This window comes from Chenopodium album, chromosome 21, assembly GCF_948465745.1.
Source record: "Chenopodium album chromosome 21, dcCheAlbu1.1, whole genome shotgun sequence".
NCBI classification, from domain to species: Eukaryota; Viridiplantae; Streptophyta; class Magnoliopsida; order Caryophyllales; family Amaranthaceae; genus Chenopodium; species Chenopodium album.
The window spans coordinates 39,759,759-39,781,712 of record NC_137854.1 but is presented as its reverse complement, the minus strand read 5'-3'; the positions used below and the strand labels follow the sequence as shown (position 1 = coordinate 39,781,712).

General features: G+C 30.8%; 1 protein-coding gene across 1 annotated transcript; it reads left to right on the top strand.

Moving 5' to 3' along the window:
- Positions 1 to 7,042: 7,042 nt before the first annotated feature.
- LOC145602062 (transcription factor PRE6-like) lies at positions 7,043 to 10,655 on the top strand. The gene is made up of 2 exons (XM_081658194.1): positions 7,043 to 7,578; positions 10,208 to 10,655. Exons 1-2 carry the CDS (start codon positions 7,444 to 7,446, stop codon positions 10,355 to 10,357), a joined length of 285 nt encoding a protein of 94 aa, XP_081514320.1. The 5' UTR covers positions 7,043 to 7,443; the 3' UTR covers positions 10,358 to 10,655.
- Positions 10,656 to 21,954: the final 11,299 nt, after the last annotated feature.

The window sequence follows — 21,954 nt, the reverse complement described above, 5'->3', positions numbered from 1 at the left end:
AATTTTATACCATTTTCAAGAGTGTATTAAATGTTTATATATAGCCCTTAGGGCTACATATAACATAAAAAAATAATAAAAAAAAACACTAAAAAACTTTAATGGTTGATACTACAAAAATTAAGTCATTTTTCCTTTAAGGTTATTGTTATATATAGCCCTAAGGGTTATTTATAAGAAGCTAAAAGAGGAAAGTATTAATGAAATATCTTCATTGATTACACTGATTTGCGCGTGATTTTGTCATGCATTTTTAAAATAATACCAAATAAGGAAAGATATTTAATGCTTATTTGTAACCCTAAGGGCTACATATAGCATTACCCAAAATATTTAATGCTTAAGGGCTACATATAACATTACTCATACTTTTAAACACCTACTCGTATTTAACAATTAAATATATCAAGTAGTTAAAATTTATTTTTAACACATTATTAAAATAACTACCTATTGTCAAAATTAGTATGTGAATAGTAATAAAAAAATATCCAACGTGTTATTATTATTAAATGAGTTAAAAGTGCAATTACCCTTATAAAATCTAGTATTTCTCACAAAAATATTGGTCAATTTTCATTTCTCATTTAGTGAAATACGGGCATATATATGCTACATACATGACAAAAAAAAAAGAGAGTTTAAGGAGGCTCCATCTCAAAAGTATATGGCAATCGAAGGTATAGCCCCGACCCTACCTTTATTATAAAACTTTTAACCCTTCCCTTCTTTTATCAATGTGGAACATCACATGTATTGATTGGAATAGTTACACTTCAACAAATTCGCTATTTTAAGTTACTACTTTTTTATTTGTATGTTCATCTTTAATAAATAAAACCATAACAACTACTTTTATCGTAAAATAAATTCAAATAATATTATACTCCCTCCGTCCCTAAATTACATTCCTTTTTGGAAATTTACACAGGAATTAAGGAGGGAAGAATAAGACAAATAACAATAATTAGATAATGCAATGGGAAGTACAAAGATAGTATAGTTATTACTCATGACATGTCATCAATCCTTTGCAAAGAAAAAGGACCAATCACATGCTCCTAATTGAAAATTTTTAACCAATCATATTCATTGTAATTTGGCACAAGGATTATGAGTGAGATTAAGAAAGGATGAGTGAGAAAGCATTAAATATAAAACAGAAAAAGAGAGTTGATTTATTAAAAAAAAACTTACCATAAATAGAAAGGAGGAATGTAATTTGAAATACCAAAAATAGAAAGGAGGAATGTAATTTAGGGACGGAGGGAGTACAAATTAAAGTATATGCTAAATTTTATGTTTACTTTAATTCATTCTAGTACATGTATTGGGTTGAAAATCTAAGGTCTTATAAAACAAAAAAAGCTCTCTTTCCTGTGCATGTATCAAATAGCATATCAAGCTCGGTGTTTGTGCAATTTCCATAGATTTTCATGCAAATAAAAACATAATAATGACATGAACGTGTAATTAAGAAGGGACGACAGAAACACAGAAAGAGAAAGAGAAATGAGAGGTTAAAGAAAACTCCTAAGAAAGGTCGTTTTTTGTATCTCAAATCTTATTGGTTACCTAAGGATTTTGCATATCTTTCGACATTGTTAATAAAATTATGGTCCCCCTTCTACATATACTTATGAATAACTAGCTTTCTTCCTCTACTTTCTTTATAATATCATAGGCTGTGAATTTAAAATTTAAAATATACTACTAGTAGTATGTTACAACACCTACAAATATAGTATAATTCAATTAATATGCTGAGTCTTAATCATATTGTGAACAACACGAGGGTGCTAAAAGATGCATGTGGCGGGGGTAGAAGGGTATGAATGAACATGAACGAGTTGTCTTTATAATTTTACAAGTGTTTGGTATATAGCTATATAAATGGACCGGAGCTAGTGATAATAAGATTACTCGTATTGCAATTTTCCTTGAAAATTGTAATATTAATATGTATAAGTATATATAAGGTCCACAAGTAATGAATTACATACCAAATCTCTAGTAATCATTAAGGGGGTGTTTGGTATAATGACTTTAGATGTCGGAAACGGATTCAATTAAGTGTTTCCATTTCTAATTGTTTGGTATGGGTTAAAAGTAACAAATACCATTTCCTAAGGGTAACAAAATCCCCCTATTTGTTACCCTTGACAAACTAGTGGAAACAAAATACATTTCTTTACTCAATCACAATCTACTCAACTTGTTGGCTATATCCATCCATCAGTGTTGGCTATAGCAATCCCCCTATTTAATAATTTTGTCACGCATGTCTATGTTGGCTATATCCATCCATCAGTGTAGTTAAAGAGGTCACAACTTTATCATTGGAGTAAGACTATGGGAAAGTAAGTAGTTAAGTGAGCTTTGAGGAATGAGGAAGACTATGAAAAAAGAAAATAGAACTAATTTATTTTTAAATATGATGTAATAGCTTTTTAGTATCAAAATAATGTAATACTCCGTAGCTTTTATAAATTTGATATTGATCATTAATGATACGGTTAAAAGCTAGTTAATCATGGTATGAGTTTTTGGATTAATGTCCGGTCCAATATTTGATCAATTCTCTATTTTTATCGTTTTGAATTGTTTATTTGATGACGGGAAGTATAATAATTTTCACTTAATTGCTTGAACTCTTGAAGCTTGAACTTTGATTTAAGCTAGATAATTTACAAAGAAAAAGCGTGATTGACTAGGTCATTTGTAATAAAAAGTACAATTTGTGCTTGAATTTTGGATATGAGAAGGCTATTTGATTCCAAAAGTGTACTTAGATGATGGACCACTACTTAATAAACATAGTATATTAGTATGTGCTAGAGTGCTACTATATACAAGTATGTGGTAAGAAAGTGCATTAATAAAATCATAGGAAGTACAATATATACCAACGGCAAGATCATGAAAAAAGCCTACTTTATAAGTGCAGAGATGGTTCAAATAGTTATAGTATAGTACGAAGTATAAACTAAAAAACACTTTTCTATATATAAGCTGGGTTTACATTCTAAGTCAGTGAATCATGATCATCCCTCCTTGTAAATAAAAATTATTTCCTCAACCAAAAGGTGAAGCTTTTATGACTTACTTCGTTCCGGGTATAATAATAATATACCCCGTATCTAAATTAAGCTACTTGAATTATTTACGTTCGTTTTAGTTTAATAGTGCACTGGTAATTCTCTTATTAGTTTTAAAATAAATTGTTTTATGCAAGTACATCATTTTAATTTTTGTAGAACAATTTTAAGTCGTCTTCACAAGTAGTGGTTGACATTATCCACTTCTTACATATCTCAGAAGTTCAATATAAATAAATCCTTTAAAAAATATTAATTGGATACAGATAAAATTTGCATGATTAAAGAGTAGTACCACATAAACGATAACATTTATAACAAACCTTATTTTTCAACATAAATTATTAGAAAAGAATAGCTTAGAAAGTCTTGGAAACGATACGCTATATCAGTTATTATATTGAAATTGAAACTCTTCTACGTCACTGATTAGTTCTCCTTAGTGTGATTCTGTCTTTCGACAACGTAAAATAATATAGATATCATATAGTGATGCGTGGGAGGAAGACCTAAGCGCAAGTGTTGCATGCACACATCTATGGCATAAGCAAACGACAAATCGAAGGGATTATGAGTTAAGACCACTCTAAGGCTCTAAGCTAGTTAGTTCCACCACCACAAATAAAACGACTAACCAAAAAAAAGTAGTTAATATTTGTTATAACATCGACAAATTACTGACCATTTAAGCAGGAATCTCGCCGAAGAAAAGAGGCATCATATCTCTCCCACATGCTTCTTATTTAATTAATTATACTTATTATTAATTAGCTTATCATCACTTTGACCTTACCAAATGCCAACCTTATTTTATATGCATTATTGTTCATATATTTAAATTTTAATCAAACTTATACAAGTATAATTAATCAACCGTGTTACATGTATATTATAGTATATACTATAACTTTATGTTATACTCCACTGTACAAGAACTTCACAATTAAGTCAGTTAGACAAGGACTGGTAATAAACTAATGATGTAGATTGCAGAAGAAGACAGAACTTGGATTTCATATCTTATGTAATTTATTAAATTGAGTGTTTATATTTTCAAAAATGGAATGACTTTTTGATACCTTAAGTTATTGATTTTGATTAGCTCCAATGTGTTACTCCCTCATCTGTTCAAAACGGAATGACTTTTTGATACCTAGTTCTACTCGCTTTTCATTTACATCCGTTTTTTCAAATATAAAGTTTAAATCAATAAAACATACGATCATACGGAGTAAATAGATATCGAGATATGAAAGCTCACAATATGTAATATAATTTCAAAATCATATTCTTGACCTTAGCAGTAGTCAGATCTTAGACCTTCTTCACATAAGGTCATAAGGAGTACCAGGCCAAGCAATAACAAAGATCAAATAAAAAAAGACTTAAGCGATACAATTATATTAACATAAATTGAAAAAAAATTACGAATTAAGCACTCTTTCACCTTATTTTATTGAACTTAAATTATTTTTGTTGAACATAAAATATTTTACTGATTGAAACTTATTTATACCGATTCTCTATTATATTTATTTTTTAAAGTTGCTGATTATTTATACTGCTTAAAACTTATATATATTGATTCTTTATTATATTTATTTTTAAAGTTGCCAATTATTTACTGCTTAAAACTTACGGAGTATTTGCAACACACCTTAATCACGCACGTTGAGAAGAGATTAAGTCATGTAAACGGACAAATTATCAAAATAATTTATACACTGAATACTTAACCAACTAACCTTTTTTCTATTCCTGGTGTTAAAATTATTTTGATAAAGTCGTTCGCTTATCAAGCTAAGTCTAATCAACTCTAGCTTAAAATAGCGAAGATTGTTTTGCAAATAAAAGAAAATAGAGGAAATATTTGAAGGCAAAAGCTAACGAACGACCCGGGGTCTTTTGATAAGATAACTAAAAGTAGAAATATTAAATCAAAACAAACATAAATTACACCGATTGACGTATAATTTTAGCATACATTCCCAAATTAATACCACGACGTTAAAAATTATTTTAAATATTTATAACGCCCAGAGAGTATTTGTTAACAAGATCTTTATTTGAATATGGTCAAAAACAGGGTCTTATATATTCATACTAATCCATAGTTATACTTCGTATTTGACAGGGAATTACTAGTTATTACTCCATACTCCAAGGAGTATTTTAATAATTAATTTTGATAAGCCAACAACTAATACAACGTAGTTTGTGTAAAGGTACAACTACACAAAAAATAAACCAAATAAGAGGCCTAGGATTCGGGTCGGTGTAATGTGAGTTTCCAAGATGCCACGAGTTTAATTGTGATGTAATGATACAAATTTTTAAAGGGAGAATTTGTTAGGAATATAGGAAAATATATTAATTTCAGATTTTGTCAATTTTTTATAAGTCTGACTGGTCAACCATGTCAAACTCCTTTCCTTCATTCTGTGGCTTTTTCCCAATACTTCTTCAACTAACGATCCTTTTTGAGTTACAAAACCGCCATTTTCGATTTTAAATTCTTAATCTTTGCTTATGCCTAATGCATCCAAGCTACGTACATACCTAGGTTATACTCCGTATCTTTCTATTTTCAACATAGTACGTTATCATATCATCTTCGTCTTAATTATTATACATTCAGTTAGCCAACAACATACTCGTAAATGTTCTGAACAAAACTGTATATAATTAACTATAGTTTTGATCGTATAATAATTCTTAGTACATTTTTTTTTTATTTAGTACTCCGTAGTAATTTGAGAAATTGTACTATTATGAATATATAACAATAATAAAACTAGATTTAAAGGTATTTTATTGTTTATAAAGTATGTTCGATGGTTAATTATAAACTGTTGTGGTGTCAAACTATCAATGAGAGCATTATATAACATACTGTATAATTTAGGTAAATAATACTATATATAGCTTGCTTAGTTGCTTGGATCCTGCACTATAGAACATGAGTTGTGCATCTCATTGTTGATACAAAGCATTTGTCAAATAACATGTTTTCTTGCCACTGACTTGAAATTTTGAAATAATATATAAAGGACAAATCGAAGGAGTCAAAAATATTTCTACGTACCACATGCTACTACATGAGCCTAAATTGCTACAATTGTTATGTGGATTTTAATTTAATTTGTTGACATAAACCAGCCAGTTTACTTGACCCTAACCAAATGTATCATCATATCCAAATTGATCTAAATTGGACCAATTTAAATGACTCGATCAATTAGCTCTATCTACTCCTTTGTTCCTTAAAATATATCACTATTTCAATTTATTTTCATGTATAACTAAAAGACAGCTTCACATGTTTTCTTTTAGTAAACTTTGTCGTGCATTCACACTTTTTGTTTTGGTCAAACTACCTAAATTCCCCTACTTCACTACTTACCCCTTCTAACACCATGCATTAATAAGCTTATAAGTTAGTTGATCATATATAGTAATAATGAGTCAAACTTTAACGCATTTTTCAATATACAACTAGATTTGGCACGAAGCTAATTAATAATTCATTTACCAAAAACATATCATATATTGTACTAAACATAAAACATCTCATATATAATAATTAACTACGTCCGTAAGCAAAGTAACTAGCTAGAGATTTAAATAAAAAAAAACGGAGGGAGTATCTAGGCGTCGTAGTATGTAAGCAAGGATAACATGGGGATGCATGGTAAGACTGACACAAAGAGGCCCCTTTCGTATGCTGAAATAGAAGCAAACTTCACCCTTACCCACTTGAAGACTAACCCCAAATTGGGGACACCAAGAGAAGGACACTTCCCTACAATAACATGCCACAAACACAAACACAAATACACAATATGCAATATACTATTTTCTCTTTCTTCAACCTATTATGTAACTTACATTATATTATATTGTTTATATATTATATTATAATGTTATATTATATATAAATAAATATAAAAGTTACTCGATCGTATATAGCCATCCATCCACCCCCTTAATTTAGCCCACTGCGTTCTCCCATGCACTTGTCTTCTTCACTTCCAACACCCTCCACTCTTTTCTCTCTCCCATTCCCTCTTCTTCATGCTTTCCTCACCTCTTTGTCCTTAATTTTCTTTTTTATTTTTTATTATTTTTATTTTTATCTTTTAAACAGTTTCTTTTTATTTCCTTTATATACTAACCTTTCTTTCTTATTCTCTGACAAATAAACAACATACAACACCATACAAAACTTAACTACTCTCCTACCTTCTTCTTCTTCTTCTTCTTCACCTTCATTCTCTTAGCTTCTTCATTCGTCGATATATAGATCACTTGCATTTCCTCCTTCATTGTATCATCTATCATCACTATGTCTAGCCGGCGATCACGGTCCAGGCAGCAATCTGCTGGTGTCTCTTCCATTAGTGATGATCAAATTGCTGACCTCGTTCACAAGTTGCAGCAGCTTATTCCTGAGATACGTGGAAGACGAAGCTCTGACAAGGTATGCTTATACACAGGCCCGTAGAAGAGGGTGTGCAAGGTGGGCCTTAGCACAGGGCCCCCAAAATTAAAAGGGCCTCTTCTTTTTTGTGTATATATAATATATCCTGCAATTTATATCTAATATGTGGTGAATGTTGGAGTGGTTGAACCAAATTTGTCAGAGTATCCTTAGGGCAACATGGGTCGCGAGATCGACTCCTTTAAGAAGTTTTTTTTGTTTTTTAAATAACTAAAATCATCTTGCCTTTAATTCTTCTCTCTTCTCAACCTTTCATCTTTACATTAACTTTACAACAATTACCAATAATAATTAATTGTATCAATAGTTCTTCACCTCTTTTACAATTTATAACTACCCAACTCTCAAAATTCAATCACTGCTTTCATGCATTTACCATCTTCAACAATTTTATTTTTATTTTTCATTAGAGGAAAATAAAATAAAAAAAATTGAAGAATGTGTACTACGCTTTAGTTGTTTTGTACTTCCTCCATTTCTTTTTACTTGCAACACAGCCTTGTGGCACGTGTTTTGAGGTTGGGTTTATGTAATGTAAACGGATAAATTATTCATTATAATTTTTACAAATGGTGCTTAACCCTATTCTAATCTTCGTGTAAAAATTATATTGATAAAATCGCTCGTCTACTCTCACTAATCATCTCCTAAAACTTCGTGCCTAAAAGGTGTGTTGCAAGTAAAAGAAAACGGAGGAAGTATGACTTTTCATTTTTTAATACTAAGCAAACTTTATCTATGCCATTTATTTTTGGAGATGTATATAGACCTGGCAAACAGGTCATTCGGGTCGGGTTCGGGTCGGGTCAATTCAGGTCGGGTCAAGTTCGGGTCAACAAATGTTCGGGTCGGGTTCGGGTCGAGTCGGGTCGACTCGGGTTTCGGGTCAAATTCAGGTCAGCACTTCGGGTCAAGTTCGGGTCAGGTCAAGTTCGGGTCGGGTTAAGTTCGGGTCAGGTCAATCCGGGTCGAGTCTTTTCGGGTCGGGTCAATATTTAGGATCAATTTTCGGGTCAATTTCGGTCGAGTCAACTCGGGTCGGGTCTATTCGGGTCAAGTTTGTGTTGGGTCACCAATATAAATTCACTTAAAAAAAAAATAGTTGGAAAATAAAGTAAAATTGTTAAAAAAAAAAAAAAATCGTGAGTACCTATTACTTAGAAAATAAAGAAGCCTTAAAACAAGTAATTAACCATTTCATCCTATTCTCTTATTATTCGGGTCAATTCGAGTCGGGTTGATTGGGGTCAATCAATTCGGGTTAAAATTGGGTCGGGCCACTTCGGGTTTCGGGTCATTTCGGGTCGGGTCAAGTTCGGGTTTCGGGTCAATTTCGGGTCAGGTCATTCGAGTCGGGTCACTTCGGGTCATCGGGTCATGTTCGGGTCAACTCCATTTCGGGTCGGGTTCAGGTTGGGTCGGGTTAGTTCGAGTTCGGGTCATTTTCGGGTCAATGATTTCGGGTCAACTTCAGGTTACGGGTCGGGTTATTCGGGTCGGGTCAATCGGGTCGGGTCAGGATTGCCAGGTCTAGATGTATATAATCATCTATATACAAGGTTACAATTTTACATTGAATATCAGAATAACTAGTAATGTATCTTCATTGTAAGTTTCAAATTTGGTGAAAGTAGTATGTTTTTTTTTTTTTTTTTTTTTTTTTTTAATTGAAACTCTATTGCTTTAGATATCTGTCACCAAGTTTTTGGTCCAATATTTTTCTAATAGATTGTTTTTAATGATTGAAGTATTGAATCGTGATTTTAATTATTTTTTTTTAAAAAAAAAAGAGTAAAAAGTATGTAATTAAATAAATAAACCTTGTAATTTATTACTTAAAAAGGCTTGACAATAAGATTAAAAATAAAAATTGATGAGTTAAGATGTTAATATTCGAAGGGCCCATATTTAAATTAGCACAGGGCCCCCAAAATACTTAAGACGGCCCTGCTTATACATATACATATATATACACATACTAGCTAGCATCCATAAATAGTCTTTTTTGCGCGTTATTTTACATTTTACAGATAGATATGTAAATAAGACTGCGTACATCTGAACTCTTCCAGACCCCACTGTATGTGATGGTTCTGGAGTCCTGTATACAACATTGAGATGACGATATAAATGCTTTCACATTACTATTATAGGAAAAATAGAATGTTATTTTAATTCTTAATATTATGCACATTTTATGATACATTCTTCATCTTGTGAACATTTTGGAAACTATGAGAAGAAGCATAAATTTTGTGTGGACTCCATTGTGTTAGGGTAGATAAGTCACAAGTTCATTAAATCGTACAGTAGTATATAAGTTATATGTTATAGAATTATTGGCATTATATACATAAATAAGACCATTATATTAGAACTATATTAAATAAAATTTATTATTATGTGGTGCAACTAGCAAACAATTTGCTTGTGATGTGGGACTCTTTTTTCTTCCATTAATTTCTTATCTTGCATTTAATTTTTTTTTAACCCTAAGTCATCTATGTACATTATTATCATAGAAAATATTTGTATATTATATTGTATATATGATGTACAAATTAAAATATGGTGTTGACTAACATTAATTTTAATTTATTTTGGGCAGTCGGCAAATAGGGTTTTGCAGGAGACTTGCAATTATATTAGGAACTTGCATAGGGAAGTGGATGATCTAAGCGACAGATTAGCCGAGCTCTTGGCTTCAACTGACAGTGACAGTGCTCAAGCAGCCATTATTAGGAGTTTACTTATGTAAATAAAATAAAAAATAAGAGAGAGAAATTAAAAAAAAAAAAAAAGTATAAGTAATTATTTTAAGTAATTAGCTGGATAGTTAAATTATTATTTTTGTTTTTGTTTTTTTTTTTCTGAATTTTAAAATGCTTCTCTCCCTTCTATCTAGGGTTTGATCTCTAACTAGACCAACAAGAGAGATTAGATAGATTGAGTGAGAGAGAGAGAGAAAATCTCCAAGTGTTATGTTGTATTTAATTAACTAGCTCTTTTAATAGTATAATTAGCTGTTACATTTTAATAATAAGTAATTTAAAATATCATCCCTCTCTATCTCCAAAAAAAAAAAAAAAAAAAAAAAAAAAAAAAAAAAAAAATCTATCCCTCTCAATATATAATGGAAGTCTTCATTGCTGATGAACGATAAATTTAGTATGTTGATGGATATTCGATCCTTTCCAATAATTTTTTTGTTTATATAGCTAGATAGCGATAAGAGAGAGTGAAATACTTACGTAAAGAAATTCGATTATCCTACAAACAAGCATAAAATGTAATGTCTATTTTATTCGAGTTGCATGGAACTAACATTGCATTTGGGCCTTGGATTTTTTGGAAAAATAATTAAGTATTGAGCTTAGCTTAAAGGTTGGTAATTAATTATAATATTTAGAGATTATGATATTGACTAGTAAAGTATTTAAAAATAGTTTATGTTAAGGTTATTGGTTTAATGTTGATGGTGACATTAGGTAGTACATAAAAACAAGTTGCTATAGTCCGACATTACTATTAATTAGCCCTCGATGTAATATGTTTGTGTTCATAAGCACTCCGACATAGAAAAGGCCAAGATTAATTAGTTGTAAGAAAAATACAGAAAATATATAATTGATGTGGCTGGAATCTCATAATTTGCTACTCATTCAATCTTATGAAAAAGCAGCAAAAAGTTGGGGAGATTTTTTATGATTAGAAACCGTTATTATCAAGATATGATGGCTCATCAAACTATTGCTAAGTTAGGCATTCATATTTGATATATCAAAGGCTTATATTCCCTGGATATAATTGCATTTAATTTCTTTTATTTATCTGTCTCAATTCAATATTGTAAAAATATTGAAAAGTCATTTTATTTAGGGCGCAAATTCTTTTATTTTTTATTTATCTATCTCAATACAATATAGTACAAAAATTGGAAAATCATTTTAGGGCGCAAATATAACAGTGAAAAACTGAAAAGTCTTTTTAGGGCGCAGTTATAATAGTAAAAGTGTATGCTCAATATACATCCATTGAACATACATCAAACCTTGCTAAAACCGAAGGACATAAAAACTAACTTTATTAAACATAATCCCAAATGAACATAAGAGATAAAGAGCGCTAGAGGATTTCTAAACCTCTACCTACTTGATACCACTTTGGTCTCTACCAAGTGGGGACCAAGTGTACTTTTGCCGACACTTTTGTCTTTAGTGGTTTGGTTCTGGTTTCAACGTGGATGGTATACTAACAATAACCAAGTTAAGCTTAGATGGTATTCTTCTTTGATACCTACGAACTCTTAGATGGTATTACTATTGATACTATCTAATACCTTTTCAATACCAACGAACACCTTACTGGTACTTACAAAATATGATATCAACTAATGTTTACTTGTTTCTTGATTAATGACTTTTGACGGTACTAGTTATCACAACTCTACTACTTATACATCAACATAAGTTATTTTAACAGTTTAATAGCCCACCATGCTTCTCAATAATTATTAATTAACTAGAGAGTTTTGACCAATTCCTGAACTTAGTCGACAATGGAACCTCCGGCGTTCTGAGCTTCCGGCTTTACCAAGGTAGCTAACCCCAGCCCTGTTTTCCTTAGATCAGGCTCAGCACAGATCTATTTCGTTTCCTACCTTAGACCGTAATCTCTAATTAAACAATCCTTACTGTGTTTATGATGGAAATATTTAAACAGAAAGATAACTCATTTGATATATAAGGTTCAAGGGGATAACGTTCCCTTCTTGAACTAAACTTTTATTTAATTTGAAAAGATTACAACACTCATATATTACAACACACACACACAAACTGAAATCTTAAACCGACATAAGCTGAACTAGAGTTTTCTCTACTTTAAGAGAGATGGAGAACCAATCTGTCTCTTAAGGTGAGTATTTTTCTCTAGAGGACTCTCTATTACTTTCAGAGTAATTCTCTAACTAACTCCTCCAACTCTGTCTTCACTTCTTGATCTAAGCCCCTTTATATAGGGATACAAAGTTACATAGGATTCCTATCAAGCAATTCTACACCATTGCTTTTTACAGAGATATTTTGAAACAGAAACCATTAGTAAAACGTGGCTATAGTGAAGATTCCTTGCATTATTGCTGGTGTGGGCTCAAGCCTTTATAATTTCATCCATCATTATTTCTTGTAGGCCTCCCTCACTATCTTTGCTGTCTTCATACATAGGATTCTCTCTGCAAAGGTCTGCAACACATTTGGCTGCATACTCCTCATCCCAACTCATGAATGCTTCAAACAGATACTCATGGCCTTCAAATGACAGAAACTTTCCACTTTCAATATCTTCTAAATATTTGTAGATTGACTCGGTGTTGTTTATGCCATCTACTAAATATTCTTTCATCTCGTTTGGCGCCACAATTGTAGTGTTACCAACATGAAACATGACAAGAGGAATTCCTTTCCTTTTTATAAAATCGTTAAGATATTGTGAAATGTAGAAAAATCCCAGTGCTCTGGCTTCAGTTGGATTTCTAACAGTCTTCTGACGAATTAGTATGGGATTTTTGCAACACCTTACTCTTCCAAACATTATCAAGTAATGCGGTGGACTAACTTTTCCTTCCTTAACTTCGATATTAGCACATTGCACCTTTACACTTAGCTGAAATTCATCTTTTTTGTCATCACAATATTTTCGAACCCTGTTGAATGCATACTGTTGGAACTTCGTGAGCCTTGGAAAGAAAGAGTCATTAGGAGTAGGGAATTCATAGAAATCGTGTACCATCCCATAATCCCAAGCCTTGTAATGTATATCAATGAATGGAGCATTCTTATCAAGAGGATATGGATAGAGTCGCACTGATACAACTTTAGAGTTTTTGGGAAACTCTATCCTATCTCCCCATAGATCTCGAAGATCAAAGAATTTACTGGACCTTGTGACCACCAACTCGTACCATGTCCTAAAATCGTTATCTCTTATTTTATTTAATATTATATTTCGTACATCAGAAATGAGCTGAAATAACATAATTGTTATTTCGAACATCAATAACCTTTGGACTGCCCGATGGCAACCCTTAATTAAACCATCTCGTGAACGTTGTTTTGCTGATATGATTAAGCCTTGCATTAAGGCCCAACTGGAGGGTGAAACACGCTCCATTGCCTTTTCGGTCTCATCAATGAGAGTTTTCCTCTCTACATCCATCTTTTGAAGTTAGTATGCAAGAGGTTTTTGTGTAGTCTTGAGCTTCTTGGACGACATTGGCTAATTCTCTGGTTAAGCTGTCTGCCAAAGAATTCTTTGTTCCCTGTATATGTTCAACAGTAAAAGAGAATTAGTTAAGCCATAATTTTCAACGCAGGAGTCTCCCTTGCGCTTGCGTATTAGACAAATTCTTTTTAACAAAACCAAGTATGCCTTTGCAATCTGTTCTTATTAAGAACTGTTTAGGGGCTAAGAAGATTAAGAACTTCTCGATCCCTCTAATAACTGCAAGGATTTCCTTTTGCATTGTAGGATAATTTAACTCAGCTTTATTAAAACTTCTACTGCTATATCTGCAAAGTTTTTCTCCTTCTTTTATTTTTAGCACAGCGCTCCAGTGCTCATTACTAGCATCTGTTTCAAGGATTAAATCATCTTCACTGGTAGGTAGTGTTAGTACAGGAAGATCTTTACACATAGCTTATAAATTTTGAACAATTTTAGAATCACAATCCTTCCAGCTCCAAGTTAAATCTTTCTTGAGTTTTTGTTGTAATGGTTTTCTTAATAGAGCAAGATTTTCTATGAAATCAGAAGCATAAGTTAAACATCCAAGAAATCTTTCTAGTTGTTTTCTATCTTCAATTTTATCAGGAAATTTTTCAATTTTTTCTAGGATATGCTTTTGCAATATTATTTGTCCTGCTTTAATTTCTAATCCTAGAAACTCAATTTCTTGTTTAGCATATACACATTTATCTTTTCCAAGGATTATTCCATGTTCATCACATTTTTGAGTTACAGCTTTAAGATCATTCTTATGCTGTTCTAAATCCTTTGAGAAGATTAAAATATCATCTATGTAAACCAAACAACAATGATTAAGTTCTCTAAAAATATTATCCATTCTTCTCTGAAATATTTGTGGAGCATTTTTTAATCCAAAAGGCATGACTAACCATTCATAATGCCCTTGAGGGGCACTAAATGCAGTTAATGGAATGCTTTCCTCTTCCATTTTAATTTGCCAATAAACGCTCTTACAATCCATTTTAGAAAACCACGTGGCTCCTTGTATTCTATTAAATAACACAGTTTTATTAGGAATATAGTAGCCATCAAAAACAGTATTGTCATTTAATAGCTTATAATTGATGACCATTCTAGCCTTACCTCGTTTTTCTTCTGCATGGTTTCTAACCATGAACGCTGGACTGTTATGAGGACTCTTGTTATTCCTAATTAACTTCTTATTCAACAATTCTTTTATTTTCTCATTGAATTCTAATATATCTTGGTAGGTATAAACCATTTGTCTTACTCTGATAATTTTATTAGGGTTTGTTAGAGTTATCTTAGCAAATGCTTTATCCTTTTCCCAATGTTCTAAAGGATTTGTTGAATATAATTTTTCACATAACTTTTCTTGTTGCTTATTAATTTGTTCTATTAATGATGATTCACACTCAGAAATTCTAAGTGCAACCTCTCGTTGTGTAGGTGTAACCCTATCACCACGCTGGCTGCGCGTAAATTCCATAGTCTGATGGGTATAAGCCTTTGATATTTTCTGTATAGGGACAGAATGACCATTAATAGTAAAGATTAGCTGATCAATTGTTTGAGTGCATGGGGAGTATAATCTTTGAAAGTTATTTCCTATTATCATATCATGACTTGGCTAATCAGTCGCCCATAAAATAGGAATAACACATCGAACTCCTCCAATTTCTATTTTTAGATCTTCAATTATCTCCGTATGCATCATGACACTATTATTAGCAATTCTAACTTGCATAGGATTTTTGGCCTTTTTCCATAAGAATTCTGGAAATAATGATCTTTTTCCAAAACACGTAGAACACCCACTATCAATATACGCACATAATTTATATTTATTATAGTCTTCAATGCATATATCAATTGGAATATAAATGCTATTAGGATTAGTACTGGTTACTTCATTACAAGCTTCCATTTGCATATTAACTTCATCTTCATATACTGGTTCACTCACAGTTTTAGTCTTATATCCAATTACTTTTCTTTTATCAATAGGATTATTTAGATCTTCATTTAACTCAAAACTAGAACATGATCCCATATCAATGCTATGCCTTGCAGGTTGTTTTAAAGCCTTTTTATTCTCATATTTTTCATTTAGTTTCTTTAGTAGAACTAATATTTCTTCTTCATCTTCTTCTGGCTTCTCATCACACCGCTTTTTCAATTTTATAATCGTTGAGTTTTGTCTACTTAGACTTGGTGTTCTAAGACTCATATTTCTCTGTATCTTAGGTTTTATAGCTACTCCAATATGAAGTAACCCTGATTCATCAATTAACATTTTATTTGATCTATTACTAACTGCAGGATTCATAAAGAATTCTTCCCACGTTTTTTCAATTTCGATTTCGTTAGGATTTACTTTTATAGGTGTAATTTTCTTCTAAGGGCCTCCTCCTTGCTCATACTTCTGAGCATCGACTATTTGTTTCTTAAAAGATGAGTCTATAGTGTTTACCAACTTGTAAACCACCTTCCATCTTAATTGTATGGGTCGTGTTCCAATATGCATTTTTACTCCTTCTGTTAGTAGTTTGATAGCTAAAAACTTAGTCGCAAATGAATCTTCTAAGCTCACATAATATCTAAGCTCACATAATATCTATTTTCACATATGTAGCTTACCGTTCCTTGACTTAAATTACATGTGATACCACTAATTATTTGATCATAAAATTCTTTATGTCTAATATCACAAATAAAACTTAAGCACTTAACATCTTTGCCAAAGTCGTGTAAAGGAGTTATGTATACTTGTACCGCACCAATACAAATATAACTATAATTTCCTTTTTCTTTATGTTTTTTAATACTTTTCCAGTTTATGATATTAATTTCAGCTGCTTTTTGTTCACAATCTTCGATTACTATACTTCCTTCCATTTCTTCACATACATATTTGGTTCTTGTTTGAAAGAAAGAAGTTTTAAATATTTTATCCTTAGTAATCTGAGGAAAATTCCAGCTTTCTTTGTTTTTCTGGTCTAGGTCATTATCTTCAAATGAATATTCAGCTCTTTTTAGTTGACCTATAGTCATTTTACTTTTATCCTTATCATTGTCATCTGATTCTGAGTTTTCTACTTCTTCTCCTTCCATCATATTATTTATTTCTTCGTAACTTTCATTTTCACACTCACTGTCTTCAGGTCTTCATTATACTCATTTTCTTCTTCTATTATTTCTACTATTCCTTTATTATTACTTAAAGCCAATTCTAAAGCCTCGTCTTCTGGTATTTCTATGTAATCCCAACTACCTAAGGCTTCCATTAATTTATGATTAGCTTTCTTACATTCATTAGCATAATGTCCTAATTCTCCACAAGACCAACACTTGCATGTTTTCTTTTTCTCAGGACAATATGTTGCTTTTCTGAAAAACCTACTTGGTTTTCTATATTTATGTTTATAGTACTTCTTTTTATAAGTTTCTCCTCTTGATCTGTCAAATTTATTTTTCTTATAATTCCTTCTCTTATTATAGTTTTTTCTTTCACATCCATAGTTATTTGGGAAATCCCAACAAGTGAGAAATTGTCTCTTCATTTGTTGAGTGCCTGCAACCTCTCTACATTTCTTTTCAATCCATTTTCTTAAAAAGGCAATTCTATTTCCTAGGGCATCCCTAGCTAAAAATTTTTCTTTCCATTCTTGATATTTTTCACTGATTTCTTCATTAAGGGGACTTGGTAATTTATCATAGAACATTCCAAGATTCGTTTCATTTTCACCAATTTTATAATAATTGTCTCAAACTCCATAATGTAACTTTCAACATATTTCATATTACAGATGGATATGTTACTTAACTTTCTTTGATATTCTATTCGTTTTTCATTAGGATCAGCTTTTGGACCAATGAACTCTACCTAAATGTATTGACATAACTGCCTAAACATTCTAGTAGGAGATTCACTAGTTCTTAATGTAGTTTTGACTTCTTCATCTATACCATCATACCAATCTTCTACACAGCCATAAAAACTATGTTCGATATAATTTAAGAAATTTTCAGAGGTCCAATCAGTGTTTAGGTTTAGTACACTACTCATGCTCTTCTTCCACTGATCTAAAACATTTTGTCTATCTCTTACTCCGTCTAACTTAAGCTTATATCCAGTTTGACTTATGGGTTCAAGAGTTACTTCTTCTTGTTTAGGAATTTGGTTTGGCATAACCTTGACACTAAACCGGGTAGTTTTACCTGGTATGTATCTTGGTCGTGTGCAACTTCCTTCTCCTTGATATCTAGGTCTTTGGATAACATTGTTTAAGTTAATGTTTTCATCAATAATTTCTTCTCCCACATCATTATTATCTATTACTCTTTTACCTAGTTTATTTTCAATCTTTTGTTGGACTACTTCTATGGGTAGAAAGTCCAGATCATTTAACTTTATTAATCCCATTTGTTGATATAGGTCTTCTTCTAATGTAACATAATTATTTTCTTCTATAGAAGAAATCCCTTTCTTAGAAATTAAATTCGTGATTTCGTTAAGCTTATTAGGGTCTTCTTCCTTATCGAATAAGACTTGTAATTCTTCAAGCGTTTTCTCATGAAGATGATGGCTCATTTTTAGTTTCTTGGTTCTTTTCTTGATTACTAATATGTCTTTTAGGAAGTGATACAGTAAACTTCTTATTTTTATCTAGATTTTGAAAAGGATATTTATATTTATATTTATATGGAACAATCTTTTCCTTACTAGGTGATACTTCTTTGTTAAACTGATGTCTAACCTCGTTTGTTAAAGCAAGTTGTACTTGTTTAACTTGTTCTTTTAGCTCACTTAAATTTTTATTAATCTCTGATATTTCTGTTAATAGCTTATACTCACTGCTCATGCAACGACAATGTACGCTACCAACTTCTACTTTAAGCTCACCAATTTGGTCTACAATATAATTAAGGACTGGGCCAAGATTATTAGAATTTTCTGGAATATGATAGTAATGCTTAAACTCAGGCTTCTTACACTCAGTAGAAGATCTAGTATTCTCCAGTTTTACTTAATTAATTACGACCTAATTTAGCTTTTAATAGTATGGCTCTGATACCAATCGAACGCAGCTAGATACCAACAAAGTTTTAATTAGGATACCAACTATAAAGCTACTTATACCACCAACAATACTTGTTGTTTTATTATACCAACCGCAGTATTATGATGATACCAACGAGTTATAGGATGGTATTTTGATACTACTCAGGATGGTATTGTCTATATAGATCGTTGGTGCTTACAGATAAGGTTCTTTTTTTTTTTTTTTTTTTTTTTTTTTTTACTACTTACTAAATTACGAAAATGACCTTACTAGAGACCACCTTGGTCTCTACCTACTTGAGACCAAGAATTCCTCAGAGCGCTATAACAATGATGTTATCTTGTCTTATCTTTATTCTATCTTACCTTATCATCTTTTATCTTATTTGTCATATCTTAATATCGTTGAAATTTTGAATTGGTGGCAAAGGTTGAGCTAACATTTAAGGTTAAAGTAGTGCAAGGTCAAATTTATAAACCGTACCTATTTGAAAAGTTACCTCCTATAGAGTATAACACTTCTGAACCCTAACCCTCAACTTCCTTATTAAAGGATGAAAACCAATTACACTAAGGTAGTGTTCTTTTCAAATGAATCTTGCTTATCTTATTTTATTGCCTCAAAAATTATTTATCTTACAAAACCCTATATTTATCTTGTCTTATCTTAATTTTATGAAATATGATTTAAACTTTTCAACTCTTATTTATTTTATTTTAAGCCTAACTTTATTTTTCTATAAGATAAATTGTATACATGTAAGGTGTGTTTATTTCATTTAATTTTGCATATCTTATCTTATTTCAGAAAAAATAAATTCAAATAATTTATGAAAAAGTAATTTCACAAAAATTAATTTCAAACAAAATATTGAGTTAGACAAAATACATAATAAAGATTGGATTCTAAGAAATTAGGTTTAAACAAAAAGAAAATAAGTCTAGATAATATAAAATTAAATTAAATAAGTTTATATACATTTAGATAAAATAAAATAAGTTCAAACGAAATGTATAATAAGCTCATATAAAATTAAATGAGCTCAAATAAAATAAATCCAAACACATCTGATGAGCCAAACATAGTGTTACTTCGATCTTAGCAAATTAACACCCTAACAAGAGTACTCTTTATTAATTAGATTTTCAATTATCAGAGATTATTTGACTTAGTTCGATTTACCCAACTAGTTTGAACTTATCTAAATTTCTAATTAGAACTTGTTAGAGTATTGTGAATTGAACTTGAGTAACGTGTAACTCTTATAAAAACTGCTCATCAGAACTTATTTTTCTTAAAAGTACTTATTATCTTATTTAAATTAATTTTTCTTGAAACATAGCCTCTTCTTCTTTTTTTTTTTTTTTTTTTTTTTTTTTTTTTTTTTTTGGTAAATCAACAACATGGCCTTGTTAGAAGCTCTTTCCGGTCAAACTTAGGAAAACGTATGTCTAGTCATCATTTTTTTACAACAACATTACAACAACCTAGTAAAACAACCATAGCTAGCTACTAGTAGCCATTAATCATGTACGAGCAATATCCTTCATCATTTTTAGGGCTACCAAACTCAAAAGTCTTATCTCTATTCCTTTCAATTCATTCAAAGTTTTTGTAGATGGATTAATATATAAGAATCCTTTACAAATTAAACCTAAATCTCACATCATATCCAAAAGCATACTTTACAGTTTACACATCACCAAACTAGATCTTGATGATGAAAGAAGCAACAGACTTAACTTCTCATATTATATCAATCAAGTCTAATGGCGAAGCTAAAATGTTTTATTAGGGTAGCCAAACACTATGTCTTAAGACATATGTTCATATCCCCACCCTTTTAAAAACATTGGAAGTATCCTTTAAGCTTGCAAAAAATATAGATAAAATCTTAGCTTACTACTACTACTCGATCTACTAGTACTTTTTAAAGCTTTAAACAAAGTATTCCATATAAATCCAGGCTAAGAATCGATTAAATAATCATTTATATTTTATATTTAAATAAAGGAAAACAAAATATAATCAAAAGAAGATTGTGAGATTGAGAGGAGAAAAAATAAACACACCCAAAATAAGGCACAAAGGATTAAACAACAAGAAAACTTAAAAAAAAAAAGAAAAAGAATCAAACAATACAGTAGTCAATAAGATTACCTTAGTAATGTATGTACACATTATGGCAAGCCCACTACACACTAATCAAGGGTTTCTTGGCCCTTAGGAACTATCTTAGATGAGCAAGCCTCCTAGGATTGCATGTCTCGGCCCAAGCTACACTTCATCACATATATTAATACTACTACGTACCAAGAAAGCAAGCAACTACGAGTACAAAGTATATAATCGATTCTTTAATAATTCTTAATTATAAATCATTAAAGTTAGTCAAAGTGAAACAAATGAAAAGTGTAAAAGTCAGATGTTGTTAGTATTAAAAAAAAAAAGGAAGTAATATGTTAATTAAAGGTAAGTGTGTGGAAATATTTTATTGAGATATAAAGGCCGGAAATGTGAGTATAGATATGTATATAAAATGAGAGAGATATAATAAAATATAGATATATATTTTCGTATAAGAAATTGATATGTTTATAAAAACGGAGGGAGTAATTAAATTGTTATAATCTCTACTATTAGACTTTATTTACACAATTCATTTCATGCTTGATTATAAGAATATAGGACAAAGGATCCATCTAACATTTTGTATTTTATAGAGACCAACTTTAAAAATCATGATCTTATGTGAATCTAAGTCTCGCAAAAGTTTTACATTAAGACTCATTCGTTCTAATCTTGGTAAAAACACACCCTTATAATCTTGAATTCTTGACCTGTATATTTATTTATTTATTTATTTTTCATACTTTAGTCTGCGTAGAGTTTATATTCTCTAATTAAAAAAAATACTAGTATTGATCAAGATACAAATTTATTCTCTAATTAAGAATAAAAATTTACATAAAACATATAGAATGTTTACAAGCTAGTAAGTATATAAGTCAAATTAGACAAG